The 26,561-nt window shown below is 31.3% G+C and overlaps 4 protein-coding genes and 1 long non-coding RNA gene across 24 annotated transcripts; 4 read left to right on the plus strand and 1 right to left on the minus strand.

The window, feature by feature from the left end:
• Nucleotides 1-4,960: 4,960 nt before the first annotated feature.
• On the plus strand, nt 4,961-8,475 carry LOC114871072. 3 transcript variants are annotated; one of them, XM_029176506.2, is made up of 8 exons: nt 4,961-5,164; nt 6,070-6,276; nt 6,374-6,635; nt 6,712-6,834; nt 6,967-7,128; nt 7,208-7,399; nt 7,472-7,665; nt 7,731-8,475. In XM_029176506.2, the coding sequence occupies exons 2-8, from the start codon at nt 6,083-6,085 to the stop codon at nt 7,894-7,896; spliced, it is 1,293 nt and encodes a 430-aa protein (XP_029032339.1). In that variant the 5' UTR covers nt 4,961-5,164; nt 6,070-6,082; the 3' UTR covers nt 7,897-8,475. The 3 variants fall into 3 exon arrangements, with proteins under 3 accessions (XP_029032339.1, XP_029032340.1, XP_029032338.1); XM_029176507.2 differs by lacking the exon at nt 4,961-5,164 and adding an exon at nt 5,204-5,280; XM_029176505.2 differs by lacking the exon at nt 4,961-5,164 and adding an exon at nt 5,694-5,877.
• LOC114871006 (mitochondrial-processing peptidase subunit beta-like) lies at nt 8,471-11,229 on the plus strand. Of its 3 annotated transcripts, none has more exons than XM_046285814.1 (9): nt 8,471-8,547; nt 9,013-9,314; nt 9,402-9,573; nt 9,653-9,809; nt 9,884-10,095; nt 10,161-10,304; nt 10,379-10,524; nt 10,585-10,788; nt 10,853-11,228. In XM_046285814.1, exons 2-9 carry the CDS (start codon nt 9,066-9,068, stop codon nt 10,991-10,993), a joined length of 1,425 nt encoding a protein of 474 aa, XP_046141770.1. In that variant the 5' UTR covers nt 8,471-8,547; nt 9,013-9,065; the 3' UTR covers nt 10,994-11,228. The 3 variants fall into 3 exon arrangements, with proteins under 3 accessions (XP_046141770.1, XP_029032206.1, XP_046141771.1); XM_029176373.2 differs by having other exon boundaries at nt 8,473-8,547; nt 8,805-9,314; XM_046285815.1 differs by lacking the exon at nt 8,471-8,547 and adding an exon at nt 8,833-8,863 and having other exon boundaries at nt 9,054-9,314; nt 10,853-11,229.
• Nucleotides 11,230-13,196: 1,967 nt separating this feature from the next.
• Nucleotides 13,197-14,779, plus strand: LOC114871043. The gene is made up of 4 exons (XR_003788463.2): nt 13,197-13,355; nt 13,693-13,733; nt 13,934-13,995; nt 14,180-14,779. It is a non-coding gene; the product is annotated as an uncharacterized LOC114871043 (long non-coding RNA).
• A 435-nt stretch (nt 14,780-15,214) lies between these two features.
• On the minus strand, nt 15,215-21,193 carry LOC114871042 (cyclic AMP-responsive element-binding protein 1). 15 transcript variants are annotated; one of them, XM_029176430.2, is made up of 9 exons: nt 20,703-21,190; nt 20,171-20,346; nt 19,649-19,859; nt 19,120-19,269; nt 18,905-19,034; nt 17,619-17,708; nt 16,998-17,141; nt 16,719-16,806; nt 15,215-16,641 (listed from the first exon to the last, which is right to left on the minus strand). In XM_029176430.2, exons 3-9 carry the CDS (start codon nt 19,838-19,840, stop codon nt 16,497-16,499), a joined length of 939 nt encoding a protein of 312 aa, XP_029032263.1. In that variant the 5' UTR covers nt 19,841-19,859; nt 20,171-20,346; nt 20,703-21,190; the 3' UTR covers nt 15,215-16,496. The 15 variants fall into 15 exon arrangements, with proteins under 15 accessions (XP_029032263.1, XP_029032264.1, XP_029032265.1 ...); XM_029176431.2 differs by lacking the exon at nt 20,703-21,190 and adding an exon at nt 20,594-20,682; XM_029176432.2 differs by lacking the exon at nt 20,703-21,190 and adding an exon at nt 20,599-20,620.
• Nucleotides 21,194-21,892: 699 nt separating this feature from the next.
• LOC114871162 (transmembrane protein 47) lies at nt 21,893-25,092 on the plus strand. Of its 2 annotated transcripts, XM_029176729.2 has the most exons (7): nt 21,893-22,018; nt 22,141-22,230; nt 22,692-22,752; nt 23,816-24,002; nt 24,084-24,233; nt 24,323-24,385; nt 24,503-25,092. In XM_029176729.2, exons 3-7 carry the CDS (start codon nt 22,702-22,704, stop codon nt 24,715-24,717), a joined length of 666 nt encoding a protein of 221 aa, XP_029032562.1. In that variant the 5' UTR covers nt 21,893-22,018; nt 22,141-22,230; nt 22,692-22,701; the 3' UTR covers nt 24,718-25,092. The 2 variants fall into 2 exon arrangements, with proteins under 2 accessions (XP_029032562.1, XP_029032560.1); XM_029176727.2 differs by lacking the exons at nt 21,893-22,018; nt 22,141-22,230; nt 22,692-22,752 and adding an exon at nt 23,087-23,646.
• The last annotated feature ends 1,469 nt before the right edge of the window (nt 25,093-26,561 follow it).

Consider the following 26,561-nt stretch of genomic DNA (forward strand, 5'->3'; position numbering starts at 1 on the left):
TTCTCGACCTCACGAACTCTGTCTCATAACCATTTATCCACCTGCATACCTTTGTGTAGTGAAATATTACCCCGTTAGATATTAATGTACCAGACATGTTTCTAGATTAGGATTTTCTATTTTAATTAGTGTTGCGAAAAATTTCCAACGCGAGAGTAAATATGACTATACACTGACTAGTATTCGGTGGGAATCCTTTTGGTTTTTATGTGATAAAATTAGTTACAAGGATTCCGCGGCATAAGACCGTGAACACCACCTCATGGGAGATAAAACCATGCATTACTAGGCCTTTGCAGGCACAGCCATAGAGTACGGGACATTTAAGTATGTCGCACTCCATACGCTAAGCTGTCTTAAAGTCCTTTTGCCTATACTATTAGCGTCCACCACTCGGACACGTTGGATGCAACGTGTTCGATGGGTGGGTAGCGCTATTAGCGAAGGGGTGCATCCTGCCTTAATGGCCAAGTGCCATTGCGGCCAGGTGCCTTAAACAGGCGGGATGGGTGGTATGTAGCGTCTGGCGTATGAACTAGGGGGCCTAAGAACCTTCGTTGCCAGCTGATATTAGCAGTGGACGCATGTGGAGTCATATTTGCTTAATTTTGCTTTTTAATATTTGCTCTTCAAGCATAATTTAAAGCTCCCCTTTAGTCATGTTGCTAGATCAGTATTTTCTATTTTAATTAGTGTTGCGAAAAATAACGCGAGAGTAAATATGACGATGCACTTACGAGTATAGGGTGGGAATCCTTTTGGTTTTTGAACACAATGTTTTATTTAATTAATCAAAGTAGTTACAAGGATTCCGCGGCATAAGACCGTGAAACCATCTCATGGGAGATAAAACCATGCATTACTAGGCCTTTTCAGGCGCAGCTTTAGAATGTGGCGCACGACCATATGTTACATATTGTAAACTGCAGCCTTTTGTCTATACTATGGGCGTCCGTCAATCTGACACGTTGGATGCAACGTGTTGGACGGGCGGGTAGCGCTCTTAGCGAAGGGGTGCATCCTATCCTAGGCGGGGTGGGTGGTGGTAGCGTCGAACGCAAGTTCAGGGGGCCTAAGAACCTCCCTTGCCAGTCCTATATTAGAAGTGCACCGTTGTTGCGTCATAGTTGCTCTATTTTGCTTTTCAGTATTTGCTCTTCAAGCATTGTAGAAAGCTCTTCGTTCATGCTTCAACTTCATTCTGTCACGTTCACGATTCTCGACTCTAAACATTCATCATTCACACTTCAGCCTCACGAACTCTATCTCATAATCATTTATCCACCCGCATACCCCAGTATAGTGAAATATTAGCCAGTTCGATGTTTATGTACTAGTCATGTTTTTAGATCAGGATTTTCTATTTTAATTAGTGTTGCGAAAAATTTCCAACGCGAGAGTAAATATGACAATGCACTGACTAGTATTCGGTGGGAATCCTTTTGGTTTTTAAACTCAATCCAATATTTTATTTATTTAATGAAATTAGTTACAAGGATTCCGCGGCATAAGACCGTGAAACACCATCTCATGGGAGACAAACCCATGCATTACTAGGCCTTTGCAGGCGCAGCTTTAGAATACGGAACATATGAAAATATGTTACCATATTCTAAACTGTAGTCCTTTTGTCTATACTATGGGCGTCCGTCAATCTGACACCGTTGGATGCAACGTGTTGGACGGGCGGGTAGCGCTCTTAGCGAAGGGGTGCATCCTGTCCTGGCGTTACGACGTCCAGGCGGGGTGGGTGGTATGTAGCGTCGAGCGCAAGTTCAGGGGGCCTAAGAACCTCCGTTGCTAGCTGATATTAGCAGTGCACCATGTTTTACGTCATAGTTGCTCAATTTTGCTTTTCTGTATTTGCTCTTCAAGCTTTATATTTGCAAAGTCGAGTCACTTTTATTAAAATAGTCTGGTGAAAACGTTTATTTAATGGCTATCTTCTCCATGCGCTCTCGTCTTCGACTGACCTCACACCGCGTTACGCATATCCGTTTACCCCCAATTACTCTGTCTTTCTTTCGCGGACATTCTCCAAGCTAACCGACTATATACTCCACCCCCCTGGGGAGGCCAGCCCATATACTAAATCAGAGCCGTGAAATTTCATCGATATTCTTACTTTTAATAAAGTGAGAATATCATCTTTAGTTTTTGCTAATCATACGTTTTAGCTTAGGCATTTCAGCACACATGAAGAAAACTGGTAGGTGAAAATACCTTTGGCCTTGTTCATTTTTATGCCCAAAGCTCATTCGGGTACTTAGATGTACTCGCGTGGGTGGAGGGCGGTGGACAAGGTTTAGTTTTAAGTGTAATACATTTTGGCGACTGACAAAAGTAGTGAACCAATAGTGAACCACGATATAAGTTCCACATGTGTGTGTGTGGTTAGGATGTGGGATTTGTATCGTTTATTAACAATCTTAACTTACTATAACATTAGAAAATACTTATCAAGAATAAATTGAAAAATTTTTACATTAGATAATTCAATGGAATACGAAAATGAAATGTATTACTTTAGCATAATGTTCACTATTATTTGTCAGTCGATTTCAGCAAAAAGGTATGATTTTATTAGAGTGTGAAAGTTGATTTGAACTCGGGTGTCGGAGGCGTCCCGGGACGTTCTCCCTAGGTGTAGGCATTTTTGCACCCGGGTGGTTGTATGAGAACCGTGGAGTGAATTTTTGTGAGAATGATTTTTGCCCTTTTTTAAATATAGCGATAGGCAGGCAGGTAGTTTACTTCTGGTGTGATTGAGTTTAGTTTATAAGTAGGCAGGGCCAGAGCAAGCTTTCATGTTTCTCTTCGTATTCTCCTCTAATACGTGAGAAGCTTGTATCTGGGGTTGGGAAACCAAAAATCAAGAGAAAAGATGAAAATGCAATTTAATTAATTTATCAATTAATTAATTTAGCATTCTCTCTTGATTTTTTCAAGGCCAAGCCTTATTAGTTTTTAAGTCGTAGTCGTGGTACTAGACCCGATTACAAAAATGAAGTATTAAAGTGAAAGTGCAGTGAAGTGAAGTGAAATTAAAAAGTGTTTTGTGCTTGGACATTTGCAAAAATTGTGCAGGTATGCGAGTAGCGATTCAAGGGATCGTTGCTCGTTTACGTGTTACGTTTTTACAAATGTCTGAGCAAACGTAAAATTTTCGCGAGTGATTTTTGTGAGGCTATTGCCGAAGAAAGAAGAGGCTATATGCTGAAGAGCCCCGGCAAAATTTGCCCAGAAGAGGGGAACTACTAATGGCACTCCATCTTCGGATGGACAGTCATTCTGTCACTATGCTCGCTAATTTGTTTTTTCATTTTTTAGTTTGTTTTTTGTATGATCCTTTTGTACGTATCGTCGAGAACATATTAAATTCGAAATTTTACGAGTTCAACAGCCAGCTCGTTGATTGGTCAACTTGCGTTTTTATTTCCCCTATTTCCTTTTTCTTTATTACTTTATTGAAATAAATTATTCTTTTCTTATTGATTTGCCCATCTATTATATTTCATGTTCTCATTTTAAATAGGTTCAATTTATTTAGAACATAGCCTGGGTGAGTTCTCATTTTATTAAATATCTGTGAGATTGTAATGGTAATTATATTTTCTGTTCTCTGCATTTTTCATTTCAATTGTAATCGAAATTATGATGTTAATTATATTTTCTATTTCAGCATTTTATTGTTGAATTGTTATTTTGTTTGTTTTGGGGGGTTTTGTGATTTTAGGGAGGTCACTATTTTATTTCAGGAAATTATTCTCCTCATGTATATAATAATCATCTTTTCTATTACAGCATTTTATTGTTCAATTGTTATTTTGTTAATTGTTACTGAAATTATGATGTTAATTATATTTTCTATTTCAGCATTTTATTGTTGAAAGTTTTATGTTGTTTGTTTCGAGGGGTTTTGTGATTTTAGGGAGGTCACTATTTTATTTCAGGAAATTATTCTCCTCATGTATATAATAATCATCTTTTCTATTACAGCATTTTATTGTTCAATTGTTATTTTGTTAATTATTACTGAAATTATGATGTTAATTATATTTTCTATTTCAGCATTTTATTGTTGAAAGTTTTATGTTGTTTGTTTCGAGGGGTTTTGTGATTTTAGGGAGGTCACTATTTTATTTCAGGAAATTATTCTCCTCATGTATATAATAATCATCTTTTCTATTACAGCATTTTATTGTTCAGTTGTTATTTTGTTAATTATTACTGAAATTATGATGTTAATTATATTTTCTATTTCAGCATTTTATAGTTAAAAGTTTTATGTTGTTTGTTTCGAGGGGTTTTGTGATTTTAGGGAGGTCACTATTTTATTTCAGAAAATTATTCTCCTCATGTATATAATAATCATCTTTTCTATTACAGCATTTTGTTGTTCAATTGTTATTTTGTTAATTGTTATTGAAATTATGATGTTAATTATATTTTTTATTTCAGCATTTTATTGTTAAATTATTATTATTTTCTCAATTCTTTCTGATATTAGGATGTTAATTTTATTTTCTATTTTAAGATTGTATTGTTTAAATTTTTATTTTATGTTGTATGTTTTGAATGGTTTCACGTTCTTATGATTTTAGGGTGGGTCACTAACGTAGCCACCTCCATGTGGTGTGACCTGGTAATTGATATCGTTTTCTAAAGATAACTTTTAGAAAGCGATATCAAGCTAAGAGCTACGATAAAAAGATTTATATATTTTTTAATTGGGAAATAATAGTTTAAATTCAGAAAAGTATTTTCGGGATTGCAATATTACCATATAGAACGTATAACTATAGTAATTTTATAGTTCCTGAAAAAGGTGTATGCGAAAGGTGACGTAGTATAGCATGCCGTTAGTTGATAGGGTTGATAGCATGCGATAATTGAGGTGGCGCTTAAATCAGTTTCTGTTCGGCCTAATTTTCGATGAAACGTTGACTGTTTTACCGATGCGGAATTCGAAGTTCGTAGTAAACTAAAGCCCAGTTTATATTGAGTAATTTAATGGGATCGTAAATGTTCATTTTAAGTATAATCCATCGTTTTCAGAAACTATTGAATAAATATGTTAACACAATTAAATACTGAAACAATCTTTTATCAAATATATTAACCAGATACAAAAATATATACTTGTCATAAGAAATATTATCAGGTAAGCGTTAGTGGTATATATAAATATATAGTAACAATATTTCAGCTTAAGGTTATGTTGTTACTTGTTGAATTTTGACAACAATACAACAAATTTTGTAATTTATTAGGAAAAAGGTATGTTATTTAAATACAGAAAATAGTTAAAGTGTAATTTCGTAACGTATGCTATGGTTTGTTATAACATTATAGATTACATTTATAAATTTTAAGAAATATCAAATGCTCTAATATGATCTAAACATTGTTTTCAATATAAAATAAACATTTTCTAAGTTCCTTTATCAGTGTTTAGTTTATCATCTGCAATTGTTCATAAATGAAATTATACATTCCAGTGTAATCTAATCTAGTATTTTAATATGATTATATTTCTTTCTACTTTTAATTTAAGATTATGTTTGGAGTATGCTAAAAATGTATCCCTATTAAAAAATTTGTCAAAAATTATGTAGGATCATTGATCGTAGTGGCATATGGTTGGCAGAAATTTTATCACTATTTCTGGGTTTCAGCCAAAAACACAGAGCTTATTCAGCAGTCAGAATTAGACTGTTTTGTGAACAAAATTTTCTTTGTCTTTTTATGTCAGTGTCAGTTTAAGAAAAGAAAACCTTGTTCAGTTTGTTGCATTTTTTGATACAAAATGCAAGGAGAGGAAGATACAGTGAATGAACAAGTGTTTCCAATAGCTAATCATTTAATTTGTTATATGTACATACAAATATTTATAAATATTAAATAAAGTTTAAGCAATCCTTATAGACTAAATGATAACAATGCAAAAATATATGTCTTTGCTTCTCTAATATATTGAATTTAATAAAGAAAATGATTTTTTCATGAAATCAAAATATTGACTACTATTGTATTAAAATGTGATATGTGTTATTTTATTTGTTATAGGTGCAAAAAGAAAATGAAAATGAAACGCAGCAGGTCTTTGTCTCCTAAAGCTTCGTGCAGTGAGGATGACATGAAGCGCATGAAACTTGGAGAGAATGAGAAAAATGACATAATAATAATGCATCCCCATATATTAGATTTTTCTGATGATGTATTACTAAACATTTTCAAGTATCTGAATCCTCAAGATCTCATGGCAATAAGCTTGTATGTTTTGAATAATTGTTAGCATGTAAACTTACTAGTATTATAAGATATTCTAATATATATACATGGTATATATTACACTATTTTGTATCATCAGATCGTGTCAGCGGTTAGCTCAAGTTGCCCAAGACAAAACTTTATGGAGAAGAGTAGATTTTCGGGTGAAACCGATATTACTAAATGATTTAAAAGAATATATAAAATTTTTTCAACCAATGACAGTAAGCCTCGCTGTACGTGGTAGTTTGCACTGTGAAAAAGAAGCAGAGCTTAGTCCCTACTTTTTTAGTTCTATCAAAAATTCATGTACTCAACTAAAGGAATTAACTATCGAAGAATATTATATCAATGGAGATAAGGTAAATGCATTTACTGAATCATTTGAAACAACATAATTAAGTTTTGGAATAGCTAATAAATTTAATGTCTGTACAGATTCAGATAACAGATTTTCCACGTACCATTGAAAAACTTTCATTAGAGGGTTGCAAAATGGGATATTTACGTGGTAATAAGTCGTATTTTTTTAAAATGAATTTCCATATGCCTAACTTAACAGTAAGCATTTTTCTTACTATTGTATGTATATTAAACTGATTACTGTAGTATCTGATTTATATTATATGTTAATATTGACATCTTTCTGTACTATTTTATTGTTTCTAATATTTCATTTTTAATATATTTCAGTGTTTGATCTTAAGCAATTGTCAGTGGTTCACTCCACATTCATTACTAGTTATTAGTAAAATGCCAAAGTTGAAAGAATTAAGGCTAAATTCGTGTCACCGATTAGGAGAATGCGTTGCTTACACCAGTTTGGCTACAAGATTCGGATTTAAAACTTTAGAGGTAAACAATTCTTTATACTCTATTATTTGTAGTAAATATATTGTTTTTTTTTTAATAATTGTATAACTATATATTTCAGATTCTTGACTTGCGAGATACTGCACTTGGTGACAGTGAAGTCGGATGTTTCAGTTGTACTAAAACTTTAACTCATCTTTACCTTGAATGCCCTTTTAATTTACGAAATACAGAATCGTCAGATCAAGAGTCAAGGCCTCTGCCACCGGAAGGTTTAAATCAACCTGTATATGAAGATGATAATCTTGTACAGGTGAGTATACCGATATAATATAAAAATAATAATAACAAAGCTATTTCTCTGCTATTTTCTTCTATTATTCAGTTTGTCGTTGAAGACGGATTTCGTTGGGAAAATTACACATTTGGACGTTGCTTAATCACAGATAGAGCAATATGTGCTCTTGGAATTGACACGTGTGATCGCAAAATAATAAATAATTCGGCAGAAGGAGTTATAGTTGTAGAAGATGACAAACGAATATTTAACAATCCACACTTAAAAACATTAGTTGTCAGGTATTACTGCATTCATAAACACCTAAAACTAATATTTAAACATAACTATCTCTTTTGCCTTTCAGAAATTATCCATACGTTACTAACTCCAGTCTCGTACATCTGGCTTTGAATGCGTCAAGTCTCGAATATTTAGATGTAAGTGGTACTTCAGTTACAAGGCAAGGAGTTGAAACTTTTAAGTCTCGAAGATCAAACGTTAAAATAATCACTTCATTCGATGAAACATAGTTGAGGCAAACTATAATGGAAATGTGAATTTAGTGCGATTAACACAAGTTTAAATATATGATTGATACGTATTTAAACATAGAGGAACACAAGCATTTGAAAAGTACAGAGTCATTTTAAAAGCTTCAATGCCAGGATACTCTTACAGTTAAATAGATCTATTTTCCGCAGAAACATAACTATAAGAGTTAGAAGTAAACAGTTTTTTACTTTAATTAGGTAATATGTATAAATCATCTTAATTTGCATCTTAATTTTACAATCTCCATGTGTGTTCAATGTATTTATTCGTATGTGTTACAGTTCCATTATATTGTATATAAGTATATGTGTGCAATTTAATAACATATTCAATTTTATGATGGTAATTCTTAGAGCAACAAAATATAATACATTACTTTCTATTCATAATAATGTAATGTTATTATCGAAATAGAAAACATTAATATGTATGAAGCATTTCAAATACATCACTTGGAGAAGGGTTAGTGATACACACTATAATTGTAAAAAGGCGTACAGTGGATAAAAGTTATTTATTAAAAAAAAAATAAAAAATTGAAAGATATTGACACGTGACTATAATATTTGAAAAAGTTATTAGTCTAATAGTTTCAGTGTATGTGTGTAAATTAACTGCTTGAAAAACATGTAAGCAATGTTTTTTATATTGGTCATTACTATATATATATATACATTTATAAACGTTCATATACAAAAACATTACTTGCCATTATTTTTTTCACAGAAATTAATTTATACAAGCATTAGATTATAAAATATTAAATTACTAATTTTTATACAGTGAAAAATCATTCCGTTTCTTTTTCATATTGTTAATTTCATCACTTATAATAAAACTTTTGTTTCATTAAACTTATAAAATATGTATTTTTATTTTAATATAGTAGTACATAGCAAATTGAAAAAAGAAAATCTTCAATGCATCTTCAATTGTTACACATATGTATGTACATAAAAATATAATTTGTATATGTTAAGTATAAGCAAAAAATGATGGCTATATCGAAATATTTGTGTTGTTCAGAAAGCAGTATAATGCTTAAATGCATTAAGAAAGTTTGTGTTACATTTATTATTTTAAATTATTTACAGGATACACTATAAAATAATGTTATGTTGAATTCATTTTCAAGGGATATATTTCTATGTCAAATGGTTGTTATAAACAATTTGAAGCTTACAAAGGAATTTCTAGAAACATGGCTAAACTTTCGAATAAGAGTTCGAATTCGGAGCAAATAGAATCTTGCATTGTAAGCAGCGGTATGCGTCTTGTGTGTGAATGCAGAAATTCTTTCACCACCACCTTAGGATGTTTTCTTCCAGCTGGTGCAATGTATGAAATGCCCAAAGAACGTGGCAGCGCTATATTTTTAGAACATTTACTTTTCAGGGTAAAGTAACATAATTAAATACAAGTACATAGGAAGATAATCATTGTACCATAATAAAATTAATAATAACATTTTTATTTAATGTAGAGAACACAACATAACAATCAAGAACAACTAGAAAAGTTATTAGGAGAGATTGGTGGAAAAGTTGCTGCTATTGCTATGCGGGATATGTTTCTTTTTTATGGAACAGTACTTCCACACGAAGTAGATAAGCTTATTCAATTATTTGCAGATGTAATATTGAATGGTATTATATGTAAGTAGAAGATGAAGAATCCTGTAAAATTTTAATACCCTTATATGGAAGTTACATACATTTTATTTCGATATTTTAGGCGATGAAGATGTTGAACGGGAAAAGTGTGTAATTCTATATGAACTTTCTAAAATGGAGTTAGACAAGGAAAAAGTTGTAATGGATTATTTACCTACTGTCGCGTATCAGGATACTGCCCTTGCCAATGGTGTATATCCTGAAACTGATACAATAAAGTAGGTAAAATAATTTCAAAATATGTATAAATATTCTATATATTTATTTATTTATTGAAATGTTAAATTTTTAGAAAATTTTGTACAGAGAATCTTATTGAATTTCGAGATCGTTTGTTTAAAACATATTTTATGACAATGGTTTGTACTGGATCCATTGGTTTAGAAAAATTTAAAAGGCTTATTTGCAAACATTTTACTATTGAAGAAGATGATAATGAATCACCAATAGATCTTGCTAATAACGTGCAGTCTTGTATAGAATCATTTCAGTGTCGATTTTCAGGTGAACGAAAATTAGAAACTATTATAATAATACAGCTTCTGTACAAATAATTATATAAAATATAGGTTGTGACTTGCGGCTAAGAGATGATGACGAGGAATTAGGATATGTTGCTATAGGATTTGAAGGACCAAGTTATAAACAACCTGAAGATCACCTTATTCTTACTGTGGCTAAAGAAATTGTAGGTTCCTGGGATAAAAGCTGTAGTAAGTTAACAATCTGTATATATAATACATGAATTTAATAGCAAGTTATTGAATATTTTAATATTTCCTTTAAGGTGGAGCAAATCATAATGCACCATATATTGCACACTGTGCATTTAATACAGATTTTTGTTACATGTACAAATCTTTTTTTCACAACTGGGCACAGTGTACTAGTATGTGGGGCTGTTATTTTGTGTCTAATAAATTAGACCAAGAGGTATGTTTATAATATCAATTGTTGTGTCTAATAATTTTCATTTTTGATACATTTATTTAGAACATGGTGGATTTATTGCAAAGAGAATGGATGAAATTATGTACAACAATTACACAAAAGGAAGTACTTCGTGCTGTTAATCAATGTAAATTGAAAGATCTGATTGTTCTGAGTGATCCAACGAGTCGTTTTTTCGACATCGTTCAATATATTTTTAGATATGGATATTATGAACCGATACAAAACAGAATTTTAGAATATGAGGTAAAATTTTGTGAAAGAAATTGATTTTTTATATAAAACAAAAGTCAACATTTTTATATTACAGAAAATAACAACAGATAAACTGAAGGAAACCTGTGAAAAATATATCTATGATCAAAATCCGACTGTTGTAGCAATTGGTCGTATTGAAAATTTACCACACTACTATGTAATAAGAAATGGAATGTATTTATTGCGATATTGAAATTTGTTTACAGAAAGTTCGAATCAGAAATTATAATATTAGTGATACTCGGAATTCATGATTATAATTTTTATTTTAGAATGGCTTTTGTTTCTTTCCATGAAGAAAGCAATGCGTTATCTTATATCTATATATATTGTAATATTGTAAAGCGCAAAGACGTCCGTCCGTATCACTTTTCAACTTGAGAACCACTCTAAGTGGTCGCAGTCAAAAGTTACAGAGGTTTCAATTTTTCTATAAACATTCTGTAGGTCGCACATTTTAGCTACGGGGTCCCTGATACCCCAGATGCCATACGGTCGGCATATGTTACCGGTCCTTCGGGGTTCCTGAAACCCCATGATGAATGTCTGAATGCAGAGATAGACACTTGGGTTTCGGGGTCCTTGGCACCCTGGATGCTATATTATTGGTATGCAAAGATAGTCACCGGCGCTTCGGGATCTTTAACACCCCAATATGATATCAGGCCGGTACACAGAGGTCATCATTGCAATCCCTGCATTCTTTTCGTCTCAACATTCCTTACATCGATTCATCCCTTACACCCCTACATTCTTTTCATCCCTACACTCTTTTCATCCCGACATTCCTTACATCACTTCATCCCTAACATCCCCACATTCCTTACATCCCCTCATTCTTTTCATCCCTACATTCCTTACATCCCCTCATTCTTTTCATCCCTACATTCCTTACATCCCCTCATTCTTTTCATCCCTACATTCCTTACATCTCTGCATCCCTTATAATAAATATATTATAAAGACTGCTTCGAGTAAAGGTAAGTAGAGGTAAGTAAAGGTAAGTAAAGGTAAGTAAAGGTAAGTAAGGGTAAGTAAAGGTAAGTAAAGGTAAGTAAGGGTAAGTAAAGGTAAGTAAAGGTAAGTAAAGGAATTTCACTAAAATTTCAAAAAACAGCGCCCCTGGCGGCAAAAATGCGAACTAAAATTTCGATGTCGATTCAGCGCCATCTGGTTTCGGAAAAAGGAACTAAATCATGTCCAAATTTTGGCCCTCTAGCGGCAAAAATGTGAACTAAAATCTCGACGTCGAATCAGCGCCATCTGGTTTCGGAAAAAGGAACTATATCATGCCAAAATTTTGGCCCTCTAGCGGCAAAAATGTGAACTAAATTCTCGATGTCGAATCAGCGCCATCTGGTTTCGGAAAAAGGAACTAAATCATGCCAAAATTTTGGCCCTCTAGCGGCAAAAATGTGAACTAAAATTTCGACGTCGAATCAGCGCCATCTGGTTTCGGAAAAAGGAACTATATCATGCCAAAATTTTGGCCCTCTAGCGGCAAAAATGTGAACTAAAATTTCGACGTCGAATCAGCGCCATCTGGTTTCGGAAAAAGGAACTATATCATGCCAAAATTTTGGCCCTCTAGCGGCAAAAATGTGAACTAAATTCTCGATGTCGAATCAGCGCCATCTGGTTTCCGAAAAAGGAACTAAATCATGCCAAAATTTTGGCCCTCTACCGGCAAAAATGTGAACTAAAATTTCGATATCGAATCAGTGCCCTCTGATGGTGAAAAAAGGAACTAACTTACCTTTACTTACCATTACTCGAAGCAGTCTTTATAATATATTTATTGTGAGGGATGCAGAGATGTAAGGTATGTAGGGATGAAAATGATGTAGGGATGAAAGGAATGTAGGGATGAAAAGAATGTAGGAATGAAAAGAATGTAGGGATGAAAAGAATGTAGGGATGAAAAGAATGTAGGGATGAAAAGAATGTAGGGATGAAAAGAATGTAGGGATAAAAAGAATGTAGGGATGAAAGGAATGTAGGGATGAAAGGAATTTAGGGATGTAAGGGATGTTGAGACGAAAAGAATGCAGGGATGTAAGGGATACTGAGATGGCCTTAGACTATAATGAGGGATAAAATTATATAAATAACTGGAAAAAGTAAAATAAATTATACTGGATGTGCCCTCTTCATACGGACCTGATATCATATAGGGGTGTTAAAGACTCCGAAGCGCCAGTGACTATCTTTGCATACCAATAATATAGCATCCGGGGTGCCAAGGACCCCGAAACACAGGTGACAATCTCTGCACATCGATATATCATCTTGGGGTATCAGGAACCCCGAAGCACCGGTGACACTGTTTGCATACCGACTTTTTGACATCCGGGGTGTCAGGTACCCCGAGGTATCCTCGCCTTGGGGTTCCTGGAACCCCTTCGGTCGTATAATGCCTCGAGAACAAAAGCACGTCCATTTTTCTTGTGTTTGTAGTCAGTGGAGGTTATAACCATCCACGTTTCATCTATTTCCAGTATTAACATTATTTCGGAAGGTTGTTCGGTCTTTGGCTTAGAAAATGTTGTAAACAGGTGGGTGGTAATATAAGAATATGTTTTATAAAAGAATAAAAAATTTGTTTTATACTGGTCTTGTATTTTTTGTATTTAGTTCCTGAAAACTGTTATAAAACTAAACACAATAGACACGTGTATCTTTTCTAGCTTCGAGACTTTGTAATCCAAAAGTATCTTTAATAACTTAATACAATCGATATTCAATAATTATAGAATTGGGTAGTTTTTCTTATTTATAAAGATTAGCAGTACATATAATTTTTAGGGATGTGTAATTTGTTCATATTAAAATAATTTATAGTTTCACTTGGTTTTTTAGAATTTTAATATTAATGACACGTTTGTTTTATAGGAGGAGCGTGTTTGTACAAAAAGAATATTAGGCAAAAGGTGGTATGTATTTCATTTTACTCTTACATTGTTTATAATTATAAATTGTAACCTTAAGAAACGTGATGAAATCGTTAAACCGTTTACATACATGATACAGTGATTGCCTAATTCATGCACTACCAACTGAGTTATTTGATTTAACTTAAGAATGGACAGAATTATTAAACAATATTAAATTTAAGTTTATTCTTTTGTTGCAGCTTTTTGGATTGCAGGCTGTATTTTAAAAATTGCAAGAAGATATAATAAAACTCTATGACCGGTTAGTATTGTTTCATTTTCTTTCTTTCTTTAATAATATATAAACATAATATGATGATATTTTATACCAATAATTATGAATTTAATGATTAATTTTAACATGCACTACCAACTGATCTTCTGAACTTAATTAAGTACTAATAATACTTTGACAACATGTATTTTAGAATATCTTTACATTTTAGGTAATAAAACAGTTGTGATTGGAATACCAGTTTTGTACTCATACTTCAAGAAGAGCTGCAATTACATGTGTTACAATAGAAATTGTCTAAATACATATTTGTAATTAATATAAAAAATTTAATTGAAATACAAATTTTTCTTTAAAATGTGTTTTATCATTTTTAATACCCCATATCTTTATAGAAATAATACTATTCTGAAAAGGGTTTATAAACTATATTTTTTGTTAACACAGATGATGTGTAAAAATACATATATTATCTATATACAATATTTCATAATATTATCGGTGCAGCAATCAAGATATACATATATTATACATCTAATTAACATTGGAACAGAGATGAAAATGTGCAGAATATCAGTTCATCTAAATAAAATATGTAAGAAAAATAGAACTTATAGTGAATTGTTTTTTTTTATAATTTCATAACAAATCACTATAAAGTACATGGTACTTTTAGTTACTAAAGAATTAAATTCAATGAAAACTTTATAATCATAAATGACATATTAAGAATGTGAGAGATTATGAAAATAAACAATTTAAGAAAAAATATGTTTTAAAATTACATAATCTGTTTATGTAATAAACTCTTCCAGTTTGATCAGTCTTTAAAAAATTAATTTCAAACTTTACAAAAATATATAACAAATGTAGGTACTCTAAAAAGAAATATACACAAGGATGCTACTCATTATACTTTTACGAAGATTACGAATTATCCAGCAGTGATCAAACTGGACTTTTAATACATGGAATTATATGCTTTTGAAAAATAAACATTAACAATCAGAAGTATACTTTCGGTAATTTTCATATTTAGATATATAGAATATCAATGCTACAAAAAAAATGCATTGAAGAATAATCCTCTGTAAAATACTTGATTGTAATAAGTTTTTTTCTTATTTTAACGTGAAATTCGTTCAACTATGTCTGCATATAATTTATGGTACAATGCGTAACTAACAATAATAATTAAAAGATTTTATTTAATTTTAGAAAATATGAAAATGTATCAGAATAAAAATTTAAATATTAACACAATTTTATAATTTTTATGTAAGACATAAAACTATAACATAATACATAGTTTAAAAATATTGTATGTACCCATTTGTTTCCTACAACATAATTTCATACATACATTGTGTGTGTACTTGCGCATTTGCGCATGTTATTTGTATACCATAAGTATACAGAAATCTTCAAGGCACTCCAGATATATATATATTACATTCATATTTTACAAACTCTGTTATTCAGTTTTTGCACTTGAGGCATTTTAAAGTAGAAATTAAAATCAGATGAGAGCACTTCAACTAAAGTTTTCCTACCGCACGCTTTTCTACAGTATAAATTATATTTCTCCACGTAATACATGTTTGAAATTTGTACGTAAAATAAAAAATTATTTTGAAGTGACACTTTATACATGTAGATGTTACAGCAGCAATGATTAAATCAGCAGAATTTCCACCTACTTTCTATTTACAATCGGTTTCAATATCTTTGTTCAGGTAGTACAGTTTTAGAAATATGTATTTCCTAATTTTAAATAGATCTGTTCTCTCTTTTTTAAAATACGAAAAAACAACGCAACTGAAAAATAAATTAGAGACACTGCTGTCTAACAGATATACTCTCTTTCGCGCAAAAATTATGTGACTTTAAACTGTAATCGTATCTACAATAATTTCTAAATTACATTAGCAAATATTCTGTATAAGGCGTTTCTCTGATGCGTGTGTATTAGTGACCAATTATGTACTATAAATTGACTGACTACTAAAGACATCTCTTTTGGTTTCTTTCAAGTTTTAACTAATGTCAAGTTTCCTGAAGTAGAGCGGAATTACATGAATACAATGTTTATGTATAAGTAAAACAGTACCAAAGTACTATTTAACATCACATACTCACTGTAACCTAAATGAATATGTTTTAAACATTGATGTTCTTGTTTTCGTTATCAACACATATTTTAAATATGCAAACATTAATAACCTGTCTTTAGATGAGTGTTAAGTTTATCCAAAATATAGATTGACTTCCTGAATATTGCCTATAAGTTTGCTACTGTCGTATTTCATATACCTTTGGCTTCTCGCTTTTTAGTAACAGCAAGTTTCACAAGCCTTTATGTTCGCACTTAAATACAGTATGTTACAGAAACACTTATTTATAAGAATGCATGTACATCACCATTGCTTACCTAACAACGTTTAGGATAATGTACACAAAGAAGACATGTACAGGTTTTTTAGCTGGTTAATAGTTTTCATACAATGTCTCAATATTAAACACCAACCTCAGTCAGTTTTCGGTTCGCATAGTTGTTTTAATGATTTTAGTTCTTCAATTAACGTCTGATTTCTGTTTTCCAATATCGCGACTCGATTTTCTAAACACTTTATGTATTCTTTCTTTTTTCTTCTGCACTCGCGGGCTGCTTCTCTGTGAAAAGAATATTTAGGTATTTTTTAAATAATCGTATGACGCAAATCAAAATATTTTTTGTTTTACTTAATTACCTGTTTTTAAGCAACCTTAATTCTCTTTTTCTAGCTGCATCTTCTACTACAACACCATGCCCTGTATAAGCTGGAACATTGCCAGAAACTGTATTCCCCAAATTTTTACTTTTTTTGCTCACAATTAATCAGTATAACTTAAAACTACATGTAATTACTACTTTGCTACTATTAAAAATACTTGAAAAGTATATTTATGAATATAAAATGTAATATACATGTACATTTTAATAATTTAACTAAAAAGAATACAATAAAAAAGTATGAAAAAATTCGCACCTGGGACAAAAAATTGTGTATCTTGGCCTTGGGCATATTGTACTATAGTTCCTCCTGCTGTGGCTGCATTACTCATAGTTAGCGTGTGAAGCCCAGGAACTCCTTCTCCCTGGGTTGCAATTTGAATGGTACCAGCCGGAATTACTACAAAAATATGCAAACCTTAAATACTCAACAATTATAAGATACAACTGTATACCATCGATAAAGAAAATGCACATCTAGCTCAATAGTTTTCAAATACCATGCTTTTTTAACACTAAAAGCAAGATAATGCTTCAACAACTATACTTATTTATTATTGTTGTTTTAAATAATTATATAGTACTTTATAAAACATAGAAAGATGCACCGTTTAAATACATATACATATACCTATTTGCAAATAAAATTAAGAACCCCCTAAGCAAGGATGCCACACCAAGCAAACATGATACAAAATATCACATTAGCAATATACATAAAGATAAAAGGAATTAAATTTTAAGTGCTTTAATCTAACAGCTCTAATGTACTCCTCTAACATTGTTTCCTTCAAATTAAAAGACAAAGGCTGGGATAAGTGTAAAGAATCGAATAAAGGACAGCCAGGAAAGATATGTAGAAGAAAAAATAACCAACCTGTCTGATAATGGAGCGAGTGGGAAGACACTTCACTGTCCACGTTAGAATCACACTCAGAAGATGATTCTAGGGGGGGCAATCGACCGTCTGTAACACCGAATTAATACAACCCCTATTATAATAGAGTTGTTATCGGTGTTAATCTGTTTAGACTAAATGAACTTGTAAAATTTCCAAAGAAAAAGAAAATTCACGAAATATTGTTATAATTTAATCTTTCGTAGCATTTATTCATCAACTAAAAACGATGGTACCAGATTTACTTAACATTTCTTCTGAAATAACTTTCCTGATTGCATTTTACTGCATAATTTTATATTTCTGAGAAAGCCTGCATCCAGAAAGTAAAATGATTTCTACATAATTTGAGAAGATAACGATAAAAATAAAATTACACCATCGTATGCTATTTCCTTTCTGGCTGCTGTATACATATATCCATCATAATACTGTGCAGTCAGCTCATACAAAAAGGAAATAGATCAAGATGAAAATTGAAACTCATTGATACATATACGCAATCGTGAAAAAGTGCAAATAATGTAAAAAAACAAGAGAAAATTTACTATAAATATAATAAAAATTAAGAGACACTTTTAAATATCATTATTTCTTTATATCATTCTTTACAAACTTTCAATATTTTTTACCTTCATTATAACTATTCATTTTAAAATACACCTAGAATAGATAAGAATTTAAAAACATTGTATTTTATGAAATATTTTACTTGATTATTTATATAGCAGTTTCAGACATTTATTTTATTGGTACTAAACAAATATATGTATATACAAATAATAGTTAGAGGAGAATTCACTGTTTTTTTTAGGTATTCTATTATCAATAAGTTAAATTTTATCATAACTTACAGTCTAAGCTTGGTATGGCATTCCTTCTTTATCTATACATAAGATAAAATACTATAAATCTAAAGTACGACATTCATACTCCCATAATCCTAAAGAAATTAAATTTGTTATAACTTATATTTACTTATTGAGAAATAATGTCAGATTTAATAACTATAAAAACAAATATACTTAAAGTAGGTACGTAACAATAATTGTATGAACTGACATGCACTTTACCATTATCTAAAAATCAGTTTACCCTTAGAGATATATTATGATCAGAATAAATAAATACAATTCTATATAAAGGTAAAAAATTGATACTAAATTGTATAAGCAAATCTGATGAGAAGTCTATTGATAAATGTTTCTTTAATGTATGATTTATGTAGTTTTTTCTTAAATTTTTGACAGAAAAGTTTACTATACCTGTAATTTCACCACCACCTAGATCATTAAGAATTTTCTTGTAAGACGGTCGTCTGGTAAGGATACCTCCTCTTTGTTCAGGAGATTCTTCAGAGTCTGAGAAACTATCATCGCTTCCAGTCTCAACCACCTGTTGTAATAATGTAACACAATATTTAATAGTAAATAAAACAACATGCATTGTCATTATTTGTTATTTAAGAAAATTTTACTACCTGAAGAGTCTGCAGGCTTGCTTGAGCTGTTTGAATAACAGAATTGGGTTTACTAACAAGAATGACATTCCCTTTTGAAATAGCAACAGGTTGTATATTTGTTGCAGTTTGAATTACTGACTGTTGGTTTGGTTGTATAACAGACTGTACCTAAATAAGTAGAAAAATACAAATTATTATAAAATACTAATGATTTTGAACACTCATAAAATGTTCAAATAAGAAACAAGGTAATGACTTTTATAATAACTATAAACATGCATATACAAATATTGAACGTGTAACATTAAATACTTTTTTTCATGAACCAACAAAAAAACTGTAGTTAGTTAATTATGAAAACAAGCTTATAATAGAGTTTCCTTAATTTGAACCAGCATTATGCAAGATTGAATATGTAGAGTGCTTAAATAAATTAATAGATTAACTAAACTAAACTAAAGTACAAATAAATTATGTATGCATGCTTTAAAATAAAACAAATGAATAAATGATCAGACATAGATACACAGGAGATTCTCCTGTATACCTGTGTTGTTGCTGACGTAGGAAGTGTAAGTTGCACAATGCTGGTAGAGGCTACCAGATGATGAGTTTGCTGCTGATGTGTTCTATTGAGAGATTGTACCGATGTAGCGATTGCTGGTGATGCATCACCACCTTGAGAACCCGTAGATAATGGGTCAACTGCTGATCCATTTTCCTCAACCATACTTTCCATAGCCTGGGAACCTCAAACCCTGTAAAAAAAATATATTTTGTTAATTTTATATATAGATTCCAACTTAATTTTAATGTATCATTTGTTTTTAATACAGAAATCTATCCTTTTATGGTTGTATTCATAACACTAAATAACATTAAACGTGTCAGATAAAAGAATTTATTCGAATAAAAGGTATGGTAACATTTTAATTTATTAGTGTACAAATAAATGCGTTTTATAATTCACTGAGAAGTTCATATTAAATTATCTTCACAGTACTAAATATTCCAGGAAATAAAAATACGAAAAATAATTTGTCACTTAAGAAGTCAAATATATGCATACTTGAAATATCATGAATTGACTTCCAGACTAAAGATTAACATCGTCAGAATAAGTGAGACCAACGATTCGAAAATCGTATCAACTTGAAATCGGGGTTATCCATTAAAGTGCAAAATTTTTAAATTTCCCGCCAGTCAGCGATCGGCGGTGTTACTGCGTCATTTACATAAGCAGATCTAAAAATAATACGAGAACAATAAACACTTGAGATGCTTTCGTAGACGATTGAAGATCCACAAATCAAAAGAAAACATGATGAAACGTGACTCAGATTGTACTGATCAGAATCACGATATGTCAATTAATGGTGAAAAGAGATGTCAAAATCATCACGTAACCCCCATTGCTCTTTTCGAGAAATTTGTACATCATCTTTAAGGCGCCATATTTTACGGCATATTCCATAGTAGATGTAAAACTGACTGTACTGGGATCATGAAATAAAATGCTGGTAGTTTCGGCAGCATTTTAGATGTATCGTAAGTGCAGTGGTCCATGCCCGGTTGTTATTATTCTCCAGCTGGGTACTTACCAGTTACGTATTTCTCGTCACCAACTTTGCTGCAATCGGAGTGGGCAAACGGGCAGGTACGTAGCAGCCACGTCAAAACTCCAGTGGCTTCGTCACTGGTGGAGCTCACGACCTCCGCGCTGCGCGTCACGATCAAAATGGCCGACGGTTTTCCTCCACCCCCTCATAGGCTGATCGTGAATCGGATAGTGATGGGACTGATCGTCTCGTATCTGTTTGATACTGGTCATGTTTTGTTAAAATTTTCATCCATTTAGCTTGAACAAACCGTAATCGATATTCTACTAATACATTCAAAACTGCTAGTCAGTTCATTATATTTAATATCTTGTGCCTGTTAAATATTATAAAGTATATTTTAGACATGACCATCACGCACTTTGTTCAACAAGTGGGAATAAATGATATTAGATATTAGATATATCACAAATATAATAGTATTAACTATCCAATGTATTCCATCTTACGTTAATTTACGTTAAAAAGATATGTATCACTGTGAATAAAAATTGTAAACAGAAAAAAGGCGATGAACAAATGCATAATTTTTCAATTAAAATTTTCCCTACACTTTTGTACAAGATTATTCTGAAATAATATTTAAACAAAAAAATGAATGAAGCGAATATTCTCAACATAAACGTTTATGTGATCCCTCAAAGTGTGGTGGTGCTGACGTCATTCGATGACGTCATCATCGTATTTAGATATGTCCACATGTTTCATACTCTCAATACTGTATTTGTTATTATTAATGAACTTGAAAATTCCTTTATAACGAGATAATGATTCGTGTTTTACATGTTATATACTACTAATCTCTATATGTTTTAAAAAATGAATAATATCTATTTCAAATACATTTGAATTCTTTCATAAGAAATCTTATATGTTTTGTTAGGAATATATATTGTATTAAGAAATTAAAATTGTCGTATATGTAGATATGTATAAGTTGTAATAAAAAATACAGATCTGTTCCGTGCAGATAAATAATAATTTGTGGAAGATAGTATTGGCGTTCTTAATATAAAACATTGAATATCATTCTTTCATTGGATAACTCTCAGATTGTTACTTTGAAATCACTTTTTCTATTGGATGTAACAAGACAGGAATGCCGTGAGCAGTGAGTTTTATTCGTCGTTTAGGAAAAATACGTGAAATGCCAATCAGTATCGAGGTTAGAAATCTCAACACAAGAGCCAATAACAGCGTTTTTCTTCCACAAACCTTTCAAGTGATTATTCATTGAAACAATCTGCATTTTCTCATTGTATGCGTGTCAGCAGTCTGCAGCAGTCAGAAGGATAGAAGTATGGAGTGAACAAACTGAAACCTGTTGTTGACATTTCTCATGACATAACCCTTAAAAGCAAATCGTGTTGTTGTTTATCTATTCGAAATTAACCTAGTATTAACAAACGATTTGTTTCAGCCATCGAATCTTGAGACTGAATTCTTCCATTTAGGACTTGATGTGTGTCATAGCGATTGATAAGGCTCTAAAGTGAATATATCGATTATTGTAAGTGTATTGTTTTGTTCAGAGTAATTGTTAAAATGAAAAGTGTTTTTCTATTTAATATAGTGTACAGGACGTATAAATGATATTTTATATCAATCAGTACATATGATAAACCTCGCATAATGAACTAACATGTTTTTCCATTTTTGTAATTTGCTTATCCATGTATTATGAAAATCACCAATAGGTAAAATAGTACAATTGTATTTATTATACATGTATATAAATTGTCAGAACTTAAAAGAATTTGTTGACAAAAAATGTAATGTTCATATGTAATAAATATTAACAGGATCCATAGAGCTTGTTAATGATCTTTCATTCCATTATCTGATCAAACATGGTTATTCATATATTTTTTCTATTATTTCTCATTCTTTATGAAAGTGTTACTTTTACTCAGTTACATTAATCTTTATTTGTTCCTTCATTATTATGAATTTATTTTATTTTTCTTCCAGCCAATTAACAATGCCACAAACAACTACCATTGAAACAATCACTATTACTAGACCATTAAAGGTAAGCTTCAATCTTTTATTATTTTCTATTACAAAAAGTTGTACTTCATATTGTAGAAGCAGTAAATGTACAAACTGGTAAAACAATTGTAATTGTACTAAAAAATTAGTATGGAGATAGATAAAATAATAAATACTTCAGGTTAAATTTGATTAAACATTAGATCAATATGACTAAATCTAAAGTTGTAATCATCTGTTGCTTTTATATTAAACATTATCGAAATCTCTTAAAACAAAAAAAAAAAAAGAAAATGAGAGTAATCAGTTAAGAAAATGAAATTGTTTATACGATTATGATAAAGAAAAATTTCCTGTAAATGGAACACGCTCGTCTCAAGTTTCGTCTATATTAAAAAGCACCCTCTACCATGTACGCGCACTGCGCCACGACCTTTAATGGGCGCAGCTTCCCTGGAACCCAATTACTCCCCCAACTTCGAACAGAGAGTATCTCTGTCTGACTTCGCTAAACGAACAACTTTTTTGACATTTCTGACGAGCATTCAGAGAAAAACCCGTGATAACAATGTAATTCGCGCGATATTCAACCCGACGCGGCGAAAAAATTCTTTTGTAAATTTGATAAAACTACGTAAGATGTGAAACCTGTTTACCTTGGAGGTGTTTGTCATTCGTGAAAGTTTTACCACTTTAAACAATCTCTATAAATGCTTTGTTGTCTATCGAGGGTGGTTCGTAAAAAGGTATACGATGTTCCGTAAGTGGTGTTTGTCACAAAAACCAAAAAACCAGTGAATTAGAAACGGATTTAATTGAATATTAAATTCCTCCTTTCATCCATTGGGACTAATCTTTACAAGTGTACTGTGGATCTACGATGATCATGTATACAGTCGCGGAAGATCACATGGGCGATACCGAAATCGCACAGGTATTTTTTTACTGATCTTTTGCGGCAACGATAATAGCGTTATACCTATACTGGATCAATTGTTTTGCCTAACTATTTGTTGTGGTATCCTATGCAAATTTTCATTCTCTGATCTGATCTTTTTTTTTGTCTTGATATTCATGAAAATGTTATTTTTTGTTGATTACAGGTGATAGCATTTATATGTGGAATAATAGTGATACTGTTGATGATAATGGGTTTAGCCTCTACAGATTGGTTAATGGCATTAGGATGGAGACAGGGTCTGTTTGCACATTGCATAGAAGAAGGTGCTCCTACACCTGTACCATTTAATTTGCCAGATACAGCTGGATGTTATCAGGCTAGAGATGTTGGTATGAAAAAGATGATCAATTTCACTTTGTGAGATTTCTCTACTCATGATTCTTCATTTACTTTTATTTTGATCTTTTTAGCCTACATGAAAGCAGCTGCTGCCTTGTGCGTGGTATGTTTATTAACAGATATTGCTGCAACAATTCTCACTGGTCTTGGTTTAAGATCTCAAGATAACCGTGAGAAGCATAGGTATTACAGATTTGCAGTCTTCTGTATGGGTTTTGCATGTACGTACATTTAAAACTAATTAAGAGGTACTTTCTCCGCATTATTTTATGTACATATATGAAAAGTAATACACTTTCTTGTATTTTAGTGGTGTCCCTCCTAATAGCCTTAGTAGTATACCCAGTGTGTTTTGCTACAGAACTTAATCTCGGTAAGTACACGTATAGTTCTGTACAATTTTGAGATGTATCTTAAAAGTTTACATGCGTGAAAAGTATATAATTGATACAGTATATCATTGAAATTATTATAATGTATTGTGTTACAGGAAATCGAACGTCTTGGGAATTTGGTTGGGCATACGGAGTTGGTTGGGGTGCAGCTATATTTTTGTTCGGTGGAGCTGTGTTGTTATTATGCGATAAAGAAAGCGAAGAAATTTATTACAAAGAACGAAAGATCGTACGCGACGATATCGGCGGTGGAGGTTCTATGATTGGAATGGGACATCATGGTGGACGAAGTGGGACGCAATTAGCCTAGTGGCATTGCTCCCTGCCCGACGTTGTTCTCTAGGTGATTAACATTTTCTTTTTCTGTCCTCACCATTTGATATATATGTGAAGAAACGTACACACGTATAAGAGCAAATGGTTTTTATACATATGGTGTACTTGTTATGACAGCATATATTGGACATAATTATCACTTTGATATAGAACGTTTAAAACATCAGTCCATTATTGGATGTTTGACGAAACGAGGTTTGTAAGTTGACTGAGACTTGATAAATTTATTCATGGGTTACCAATTTTCACGTTTTTCATAGCAACAATTTCGGGACCATTGTTATTTTTAGTTTACTGTAGTATTGTTTCTTGTGTATATTATATAATTACAAATATTTTTTACACGGTATATTTACATTATTTTTTTTACTGTACTGATTAACTTTTTTATACTATTATAACGGTAGCATTGATGCTGCGTTAATTTGAATATCACTTGATAACAACGCTATATTTTTTACTGTTGCTACTTAAATTTGTTGATTTACATTAATATAACTTTCACTGTGCCTCCATTAACGGTTTATCGTGTTTGGCTAGCTTAAAAAAATAATCTTTGCTGTTTGAAAAACCAAAAAATCGTATTTGTGTACTTAATATCAATTTGATATTTCATTGTTTGAGGACATTCTGATAACGATTTCAGCGATGAGAAGCTAAAAAATATGTGAGTAATTAATATAATTATAGTACAAGAACACTGCCCTTCTTTAGTCAAGTAATGATTTTTATGTTCATTAATTTAATTTTTACGTAACAATTGCAGCTTCGATTTAACTAGTATTTATTATGTTTTAGTATATTTCCTATGTGTGGTATGTACATATACATATTATATGCACATATGTATAATTAGACGCTACTAATTTATTATTCGCTTACATTTACTTTTTCATATTATTATTATTATTAGAAGTGATATATGCTTTAATTAATATGATTTATATTATTGTGGTATTTACCAATATTTTTGGTATAATGTTACAAACTAGTAATGTTTACTACTTATGCTTCCATGTGTTTTGCAATAAATTTTGGCCAAAAATTGTTGTAAATGACATATCGTATGATTGCATATACGCACAGAAGTTATATAAATGAAATTATAAAAAATCAAATTAGGTAAACTAATCTTGAGTATTCCAAAAAAATAAAAATATTAATTATAATAAGATTACATACTTGGGCACACTTGTTAATTATTACTAATAAGAATTTCTGAAATAATTTTTTCACCGGTATGAGTAATTACGTATCAGCAGCAAAATTATTAACTTTTATATTACATCGTATCAATTATTTTTATATTTATACAAGTCGATCTAAAGTCTTCCTTTATTTTTCATAAAAATATAAATGCTTCTTTATTGTTTTACGAAACATGCAAATGCTACCTCTGATAAATTTTCATTTTTCGAGTACCATTAAGTTATAGATACGTTAATTATATAAAAAGTGCGCAAAAGAAAGTAAAGGAAAAACACGTGTAATTCTTTCGTACGAAACAAAAAATACTATTTAGTTTATCTGCGTACAAAATTTAATTTAAGTTTCATGTTAAACGCGACGGAAAAAGTTCAGATGTTATTGAGAATGAATTTACTAAATTATGGACATTAAGCAAGACATGTATGCAATGTGAGAGCTGACATACGTATGCGTTATGATGTTTCTGATGATATTTTCAATATTATGTAGAAAATGTAATATTGAAAATTCATTAAATGTAGTCGGACGTTGATACAGTTTCTAACAGTATTATGTATTTCATAGTAACTCTTAATTGGTAACCATTTATTTTTTTCATTAATCGAATGA

This window comes from Osmia bicornis, chromosome 5 (assembly GCF_907164935.1).
Source record: "Osmia bicornis bicornis chromosome 5, iOsmBic2.1, whole genome shotgun sequence".
NCBI classification, from domain to species: Eukaryota; Metazoa; Arthropoda; class Insecta; order Hymenoptera; family Megachilidae; genus Osmia; species Osmia bicornis.

What these genes read in the sequence shown, in the direction of transcription:
- LOC114871072 (XM_029176505.2), top strand. Translation starts at nt 5,810, where the DNA reads ATGCAAGGAGAGGAAGATACAGTGAATGAACAAGTGTTTCCAATAGCT. An exon ending in AATCATTTAATTTGTTATAT is followed by an intron (nt 5,878 to 6,069) that starts GTACATACAAAT and finishes TATTTGTTATAG; the next exon opens with GTGCAAAAAGAAAATGAAAA. An exon ending in TTAAAAACATTAGTTGTCAG is followed by an intron (nt 7,666 to 7,730) that starts GTATTACTGCAT and finishes TTTGCCTTTCAG; the next exon opens with AAATTATCCATACGTTACTA.
- LOC114871006 (XM_046285814.1), top strand. Translation starts at nt 9,066, where the DNA reads ATGTCAAATGGTTGTTATAAACAATTTGAAGCTTACAAAGGAATTTCT. An exon ending in TAGAACATTTACTTTTCAGG is followed by an intron (nt 9,315 to 9,401) that starts GTAAAGTAACAT and finishes TATTTAATGTAG; the next exon opens with AGAACACAACATAACAATCA. An exon ending in CTAATAAATTAGACCAAGAG is followed by an intron (nt 10,525 to 10,584) that starts GTATGTTTATAA and finishes ACATTTATTTAG; the next exon opens with AACATGGTGGATTTATTGCA.
- LOC114871042 (XM_029176430.2), bottom strand. Translation starts at nt 19,840, where the DNA reads ATGGAAAGTATGGTTGAGGAAAATGGATCAGCAGTTGACCCATTATCT. An exon ending in CTACGTCAGCAACAACACAG is followed by an intron (nt 19,270 to 19,648) that starts GTATACAGGAGA and finishes CTACTTATTTAG; the next exon opens with GTACAGTCTGTTATACAACC. An exon ending in AGGTGGTGGTGAAATTACAG is followed by an intron (nt 17,709 to 18,904) that starts GTATAGTAAACT and finishes TCGGTGTTACAG; the next exon opens with ACGGTCGATTGCCCCCCCTA.
- LOC114871162 (XM_029176727.2), top strand. Translation starts at nt 23,593, where the DNA reads ATGATCATGTATACAGTCGCGGAAGATCACATGGGCGATACCGAAATC. An exon ending in TTATCAGGCTAGAGATGTTG is followed by an intron (nt 24,003 to 24,083) that starts GTATGAAAAAGA and finishes TGATCTTTTTAG; the next exon opens with CCTACATGAAAGCAGCTGCT. An exon ending in TGCTACAGAACTTAATCTCG is followed by an intron (nt 24,386 to 24,502) that starts GTAAGTACACGT and finishes ATTGTGTTACAG; the next exon opens with GAAATCGAACGTCTTGGGAA.